The following is a 9,047-nucleotide window of genomic DNA, read 5'->3' as shown; positions in this document are numbered from 1 at the left end:
CACCTCCAAACTACACGATTTGCCATTTTCAATCCGGGACGAAATTCGTTTTCAGTTTACATGATACCAGAATGAAATTTCGTACGAGAAAGAGAATTTTATTCGGAATGAAAACCGGAATGACAGTCACTCTGGCATCATGTAAATAGCCCCTAAATGGTAGTTGCTCTGTTCTAAAACATTGGCAGATCAAAATTCACCATCAAGAGTATTGACTGTTTGTATGTTTTGGCACAAAGTATCGTTTTCTCAATGCCTACTGATAAAACAACTGAATAAACAAAAAAATATTTCAATACAACAACCTTCATGAAGAGTACACTTTTTTTAGGCTTTCTTCACGAGTGAATTGCTCTTCTAAAATAGAGCGAATTGCCTTAATTGTCTTTATCTATTAATCGATCTTAACGCGGACAAAAATAATTTTTCCCTAAGAACAATCTGCTCTCTTCATATGCAAATCTGTGATAGCCACACTGTACGCATTACCATAATGGATCTTTATTACTTGAAAATCATTTTTCCGTCGGGCATACAATTATGTTCACAGGATGTTGTGTGTCTGGCGTTGACTGGTTTTAATTCGCGGCTGAATCAAAATGGCTTCACAAGATCATGCAGATGCGGACTTTTACGATTTTTGTTGTCCGGTCTGCTTAGAAGAGTTTCAAGATCCAAAAGTTCTTCCAACGTGTCATCATAGCGTTTGTCGACCGTGTCTTGAAAATATTATAACACGATCAAGGCCTGCTTACTTACAGTGCCCGACTTGTCGACAACAATCGTTCATTCGGGTAGAAGATATAGACGACTTACAGACTAACGTATTCTTAGTGAAGCTACTGCTGCAGACGGAGCCGAAAAAAGAACGAGAAAAGCTTTCCAAGGGAATTCAAGCGTGTGTAACGAAAGTAGAGGTTTTAGAGGAACTTATGAAGGAACTGGAAATGTGTCGAAAGCGCAAACTCGAACACGGGCAATTGTTAACAGAGGAAATTCACAACGCGGCGGATAGTCTTATTGAAATGATCAAGAAAAACGAGGGTGAGCTGACATCTAAACTGGAAGATTTTGTTTCTCAACAAAATGACGTCTTCATGCGCGTGCAAACCAGATTGCAAACTTTTTGCCGCGAAGTTCAAACGCAAGTGGATGTTTCTTTAAAAGTCCTCGATCGAGACGATGATGATGCCGAGATTTCCAAGATGAAAACGGCACTGGCTTCTCTGGCCCACGATACTGTTCTTGAAGACAACTTGCACAAAGAGATTAATGAACTGGATTCATTCACCGTGAGATTTGACCCAAATAAAGAGCTTCTACAAAAGGCTGAACATCATGGCTTTGGTAACTTGTCAATGAACGACAGCTGCGGTGTAAAAATCGGACTTTGCACTCCTTTGAAGGCCATGAGAGTCTCTCTTACCACCCTTCGTAAGATTATTCCGTCGAACTTCGGTTTTGAGTCATTTTCTCCCCTAAGCGTTGCCACAGATGGAGAGACGCATGTCGCTGTTGCTGATCCCGAAAACAACAATATTCTGCTCTTAAAAAGAAATGGGGATTTCTTGAAAAGATTCACAGTGCCAGTGAACTCGTCCCAGCCTCCCATGATGTTCTCGGGCGTCGCGTTTTCTAGGGACAAGAAAGACCTTATAGCTGTCAACGGCGCTCGCGATATTCATGTTATAAACCCCCAAAAAGGAACGTTCAAAGTAAGTTATAGAAGCAGCTCCCAGTGGGGTGTAAAATATTGCTTCGTTTCATCCGACTGCGTTGGTAGACTACTGCTCACTTGCGAGCCTTTGGCGAAGCAATACCGAGCGTGTATTGTCGTACATTCGGATACGCCTTTCGGAAAACCCGATTTGAAGTTCGGCTTTGCTGGCGAGGGTGCTTTGCTGTTTCCGTTTAAAGCTCTTTACCACAACAAACATTATTACGTAACTGATATGGAGAAAGGTTGCGTCATGGTGTACAATGAAGATGGAGAGTTTCTTCGACATTTTGGGCGAAAGGATGACGACAATTACAGCGACGGTCATCTGGTCTTGCCTACAGGAATGGTTTTTGACCCTAATGACGAAATACTTCTGGTGTGCGATTGGGGTTCTAGTTCCATTCAGACCTACAAACCGGACGGGACTTTCCAAGGGGCATTCCCCATCGACGGACGCCCCACCGATATAGCGCTTTTCTCCGATGGGACTCTTGTGGTGTCTTCCAAGGATGATCAATGGATCCAGTTTATGACTATATCACCGCTTGGAGCATTGAAAGAGGAGATTGGGGAAAATGAACAATGAATTTGTTCAAGAGGACATATTCTCTTGCTTGCTTTACTATTTTGCAGGACGATACGAATGAAAGCACGCCTTGTTACAGAATAATTCTATTATATAGCCACCAATGAAATACTAGGTGAGCTTTCGCGCGAAATCATGATATCTTCACAAGTAAAAATAACATGTTATCTTGACATGTGAAAAGATCAGCGTTGCTAAGGCAACAGATCAATCGCGCCCCTCGCAGCATAAGAAATAAAGCAAAATAGTTTGGTATTTCATTTGTTTTTATGTAATAAAAAGAACATGTCGATCTTCACACGTGAAAAGATCAGCGTTGCTATGGCAACAGATCAATCTCGCCCCTCGCAGCATAAAGAATAAAGCAAAATGGTTTGGTATTTCATTTGTTTTTATGTAATAAATAGAACATTACATGGCCGCTTGGAGATATAGAGGACATTGCATGGCCGCGCGGAGATACGAAATTTCTCTTCGGGTGAAATATTTTTCAACATTCATCACTCCTCATGTTTTTAACCAATACTTATCGCCGTTTTCTACAGCTAAGTGTTCAAAACTTGAACTCCGCGCAAGCATGTATTATATATCGTCCTATATATTAACATCGCAAGTTTTGTCTCCGTTTTGTTACTGTTTGTCCAGGATATCTTTCATTTTACTCAGTTGACAACAGTGACGCAAACTTTTTAAATCTTTCCTTAAGTCCATTCACTGTTAAGAGCTCAGTTATACTGAAGTACGTGAGCTAAAGTTAAAATTTAGTTTAGTTTTATGCTGTGAATATTATTGGTAAGAATACCATAGATAGATTAAAATATTTGAACCTTGATTTATGTAGAGATACATTTGTGATGGTGCTCGTTATCGAAGGCGGCGATCCCACAAGAGGGCCTATGAATTGAACTTAGTCTTCCGGCCGAATCGAGGTGAATTGCGAATTGCAAATACCGTAAATGATCTGAAAGACGCTCGAGGTTTTTATATAAATTTAGGGGTCCAAAAGAGGGCTTTAATAAATGGGAGGCGTTTAAAAGAGGGGCTTTTATTCTCGCGGTAACTGTAACAAGCTCAACAAAACTAATATGATTTCGATGAAATTATCAAGAAGGTTTAAAAATAGCGGAATAACCACTCCATCAATTGATACGTCTAGGCCGTGTTGATTGGTGGTGGCGGTGGTGGTTGCGGTGCCGGTGGTAGGGGAGGGGGGAAATTGAGGAAGAGCACAATTCTCGGTTTTCACTCGCGTGAGAAAGCAGAAATAAAAATGGACATCTTTTAATACAGAAAGTCAAGAATCTTGGAAATGAAAGAAGAGAAATATTGAAAAAGCCTTGCCAAGAATCAGGTCTATGCAGTAGTTCATATGCGAGATATTCGGAAAAACGTTTTACCCAAATTTATAAAGCTTTGTATGGAGACGCCATGTTTGTGTCCCTTTCAGGGGCACAAATATGGCCGCCGGAAACCAACAGAAACATCTGTTTTTGAGTTTTCCTACTTATGCATGAATTCTTCGCTTGAGGAACTCATAAAGATTAAAGTAATATTTATTTTAAGACAAGTAATGTTTAGATAGCAAAATGTCCAAAAATCGAATCCGTGATGTTTTAAACCCACATAAGAGCTTTCCCGGCCGCCAGCTAAATGCCGCGTCACGCAAAAGCCTGGAAATTCAAGCGTCCTGTATCGCAAAACAAAGAACCCTTTTGAACCGAAAATTTGTTTTTATAAAGGTTTTGAGGTGCTCTAATATCACATGAAAGTAGAAACTCAGAAGAAGCGATAGTTTCTTAGTTTGAATTTTGGTGACGTCATGTGAAAACCAAGAATACGCAACACTCACGCTTAAGGTTAACGCAACACAAGGCGAATGCTGCCCGGTGTTAAGGAGTAAAAACTGCTGAGGTCTAAGAAGTGATTAGGGAGCTAAAGTTCCATCATAGGCGAGAAATGCTGCCATTTTTTTACTCGTGAATATCCGAAGGGTATTTCACGAGTTATATTATTGAGGCTAACGAAATACAAATGTGTCACTTACTATTGTGTACGGAAGTTCGGCTCGCACCGAATTCGCCCGATATAAAAACGACGTTGTTGCCTGTACACTGTTAGTCGAGAAATGGCCTTACCGTTTTTGAATTTATCCATCCATAGGCACCATTAGCCTGATAACCTTCGTAAGACGCTTTTGAAGACGGCTCTTTGGCGCAGACTGAAAACCACTGCTCGTTAGGACTAGCTCAGATTTCAACACCAATAATCAGATTTACATTCAGACTTTAGAAGACTATAGAAGGTGTTAAAATACAGGACATATCTCACACTTAATTTCAGTTTATTTACACGAGTGCCACCTGGTTTACACAGTTTGTTCACATAAGTCTAAAAGATCATGTGTTCCTAGTTAACGTTAACAAGCCCAAAAAAACACTTGGCATTATGATTCTGATTTTGATTAAGAATAAAATATATATTTTACGATAACAATAGAGCTCAAGGGAATGTCTATGCCGTTTTGTGAAGAGTCGTGCAAACAACAAGTTGCCAAGATAAATCTGCGCGGGAACAAAAAAATTTCTACAGCATTCGCGGTATTTATTATTTCAATTGTTTATTTAAAACATTTCTCTGCTTCCTGTTGGCATATTTTAGCCAGCTAATTCTTCATAACGAAGGTGATATCCGCAGAGGCCGAATTCATCATATCACACCCAACCTTATACAATAATTGTGAATTATATAAATTACACTAAACTTTTCTTTGTTCAAATTACGTCCTAAACTGTGGTGGCGTATGTATCAACTTGAGGCGTGCAAATGCTGACACCAGAAATTAAGGCGCTAGCATAGTATTTAAAACGGCCCGATTTTGTAACCAAAATTGAAAAAAGCCTCGTCCATTTTGCAGTTCTTCGCAAGTAAACTGAGGGAAATTATAAACCTGGAAATAGTGTAACTTTAATGTAACTTATTTACAGTTTGTAAAGGCACTTATTCGTTTGGATTCCGGCATTTAAAACCGTTTGGCCAACACTCGTGTAAATCTCCGGTGCTCGTGAGTGACATCAGTGTCCTGGCAAACTCCAGTTCGTCTTCGTCGCCACTGATTTCCAGCCAGTACAGTGGCCTCACAACTTTCTTCGCGGCTCTCCTGACGAGGAAATAACATGGTGCGGAACCGACTTTGACGTCCTTTTGACATGGCAGGTAAAACTGCTGTGCCATTCCTCCTTCTGGCAAACTGCTGTGTTGGCGGAGGCCTTGAATCACGATCAGTACGCTGGATTGCGACTTGTGTTGGGCTGTGGATTCCTTTTCCGGTTTTGGCTAAGCAGACGTACATCCAATTAGTTTGTTTTTTCCTTGTGTCATGAATGTGGTGGTAGGAGTCATTTGATAGGTGTGTGTATGGACTTTCTTGATTGTCTGCAGGCTGGTGTGAAAACCTTTTCCGATTCCTTGGTATTCTCTTGGGTGTGCCGCTATTGGCGTCTGTCGTTGTTGGCCGTTGTGAATGGGAATGGCGTCTTTTTGGCTCTTTCAAGTGGTGCTGTTCATAGCTGTTCTCCATTGTATCCATAAAGTCGCCATCTGTAACCTGTTGGATGGTATGAATAACCTGGACTGTCGGCTTGGTAGTTAGGGTAGTGTTGGTGTGAGTAGCCTGACCTGCGTCCTTGATTTTGCCTTTGGTTCGGATGATAACGTCGGCATCTTTGCAAGTGAATAACATGCCCGCTGTTTGATTAGCCGTGAGGGTTTCGGGCTGCTGTACAGGGCTGACAATGCTTTCTTTAGCTTGCATTTTGGAATGGTCTGGGCGCCTTGACTCGTGTGAACAGCTTTGAAATACTCCTTGAGTCTGACAATGCTGGAGAGAATTTCTTTGAGGGGTGAATGGCTGGTGCATATAATCTGGGCTGATCCTCAGGGCCTGCAATTTCTCTGTAAGGTAACCTTCAGGACGGGATGGTCCATTGCTGCCGTATCGCTTCGCTTGGTAGAATGGTATCCATTGTGAATAGCGTTGAAGTCTTGGTTCAACGTGATGGTGTGCATGTGAACAATCTTCGCAGCATCCTAGTTCTGGCCTACGCGTCTTAAAAACTCGTCTGCAATCTGTTTTTGGTTTGATCACTTGTTTGTAAGTTGATGTGCACAATCGAATAGCTTGACCATTACGAGTTTCTTTGTAGATCAAGAAAGGCGATTCTCCTGACGTCCCAGCCTCAGAGTTTCTATCAGCCTCAAAAGCGATGAACTCCTCGTCTGACGAGCTGTCGGTGTCCTTATCCTCGTAGAACACCACGGCTGGTTGGCCATCTGGGAGTCGTTGGGAGGATCTTGCTTGAACACAGCCAAACTTTCGTTTAAACTCATATGAATGAGAATTGTTGGAGAGAAAGTCAAAAGAACGAGCTTCCAGTGACCTTAACCGCATGCTCTGATCATTCACGATGGAGGTGGCGTGTTTTTGGGTTGAACGTAGCTGTAATGCTGGAATTCTTGAATCGTCGTTAAGGTCCCATGCGAACTCCTCCTTGTTGTTTAAGTTTGTACATGGCTGGTCTTTGTACGGTGGTAGAAGTTGATTTCTCCTCATACTGCCAACTACAACACACAAGATCTTTTTGCGACAAGGTATTGTGAAAAATGAATCGATTAGATAGGCTGTGCCTTAACTAAGGTTATTCGTGTGGGTGCCGCCAAAAGAAGAAAAGACCAATGTTGTGATTGGCGGAAATACCCTTATGGGAATAACAATAGATTTAATGTAATTAGCACTATTCATGAATAGTATTATCAGCAATCAGACAGAAACCTATTAACAATTACTAACAATTAATGGCAATTAACTGTAAAATTGCGCAATTTTATTTAAGTTAAAAATCGATCAAATCACCCCTTTACCGTATTGCAAGTCAGCCTAGCATTCAGTTTTGTTTTGAAATTGATACCATACCGAGTTTCTGTCATTTGCGATAAACAAAAAGTACTGGAATATTGAGGAGGGCACCATAACTGCTTTCATTGTTATTCCAGCAATAATTAAGGGTATTTCCACTCATTACGGAATCGCGCCTGTAGATACGCGTCGCTAGTAAATGCAAATTTTTCTGTCAATCAAATGTGTCCTATTATTTGTAGGTGGAAATTGGTAAAACATCGTTATTGTTTTGGAGACAATAGAAGAACAAAAGATAACAGAAAGATCAAGTTATCCGGTCTTAAAGCGTGTTGCGTGACTTAAATCAGTTGGAGCATTTCTCCTAGCTTTCCCGCATTAAAACGTTGGAATGAAAAGTCTGAAGCTTAGCTTTTAAAATCTTGATAGCCAAAATAAAAGGGGTGCCCCAAAAGGCAAGCATTTGGGAATTTAAAATCGATATTTTTGTCTCCAGCGAAATCCGGCGGATGAACAGTAATTTGCATATAAGCGTAAGTGAAGCGAAATAGATACAAATTGCCGTGGTTGTAAACACAACGTTTCCTCGAAGTTTTTTTTCCTTTTGAAAGCGTAAATTCGCATGAAAGAGCTCAGCTTGCACAAAATAATATAAAATGAAACGAATCAAATCGAAAAGTGGTTAAAAAAAGTCAGGATATTTCAATTCGATGGAAAGTAAGTGATTGGGTAGGTGATTTGCATACTGATAAAAATAACGTCTAGCGCAGTTCAAAACCGTTCGGCTTCCTGAATTGTTTTCCTGGAATTCTATACATTCTGCTGGCCTAAATCGTTAAAATATGTTATGAAGTCAAAATATTTATCAAGTTGAGCGTTTGCATTTCCTTATAAAAGAGAGTAGCGCGAAAGCTTGGATCTATAGATTTTGTTAAGTTAAATTACCTTTGTATCGTGGAAACAATACCCTAACACTTGAGTCTTGAATCAAAGGACGCAACATGCGTCGGCTCCCTTTGTGAGCGCGCAAATAGTCATGGGACCCGCGATTTTGCGGGCGACACGGATCTACAGGCGCCGTTCCGTAATGTAATAGCGTCATGGGTCTTCTGCACCTTACACAAGTGCCGGTCGCGGCCTGTGCCGCAAACAGGAAATGATCACAATGTTATTATCAGCCACAATACCCTCGTTGGAAAAAAACAAAAACTTACAATCGTCGTCATCCAATAATATTAGGCTGAAACTAAATAGGCAATTAATGAAACAATTGTGCTATTTACGGCTAATTAGGGATTTGGTCCTATCTGCAACTTTGGCGGTGCCTTTGACGCTGTTTACACTGGTGCGGACAAAAATTTTTTTTACCCGTGCAGTCCCTTTACACGGAACAGTGTGCATTCTGTTACAAATTGCTGTATTGTTTGCCGTTCAAAAAAGCGGGCTCATGTTAACGAAAGGCGGATCCGTGCAATTTTTTGTCGGTTCATAAATTTGCCCGCAACAGTGTAAAGGGGGTCTTTGTTTGAAGAAATACTTTAATTATATACCTTAGTTACATAGAGGGGGCGTAAGGGGGGGACGAACACTGCAAAACCGCACAGAAATACGTATAAACACCGCACAGAATAACATAATAAAACTGCAAACCGCGTTGAAATTACCCGAAAATTTCTCAATACCCCAAACCGCTTGGTTTTGCGAAACCGCAATATCGCAAGCTCTCCATTTAAGGACATTGCTTCGCTCGCCGCAGGCTTCTCGCTCACAAGACTGGTCACCCCGAGAGTTTACATACTTTCTTCCTCGCCAAAAAAGGGAATTACGTC

General features: G+C 41.0%; 1 protein-coding gene across 1 annotated transcript; it reads left to right on the top strand.

The window, feature by feature from the left end:
- Positions 1-87: 87 nt before the first annotated feature.
- LOC140938892 (uncharacterized) lies at positions 88-3,065 on the top strand. The gene has a single exon (XM_073388419.1). It carries the CDS (start codon positions 600-602, stop codon positions 2,304-2,306), a length of 1,707 nt encoding a protein of 568 aa, XP_073244520.1. The 5' UTR covers positions 88-599; the 3' UTR covers positions 2,307-3,065.
- The last annotated feature ends 5,982 nt before the right edge of the window (positions 3,066-9,047 follow it).

Source organism: Porites lutea, chromosome 5 (assembly GCF_958299795.1).
Source record: "Porites lutea chromosome 5, jaPorLute2.1, whole genome shotgun sequence".
In the NCBI taxonomy this organism is placed as follows: Eukaryota; Metazoa; Cnidaria; class Anthozoa; order Scleractinia; family Poritidae; genus Porites; species Porites lutea.
This window is presented reverse-complemented; position numbering and strand designations above follow the sequence as displayed.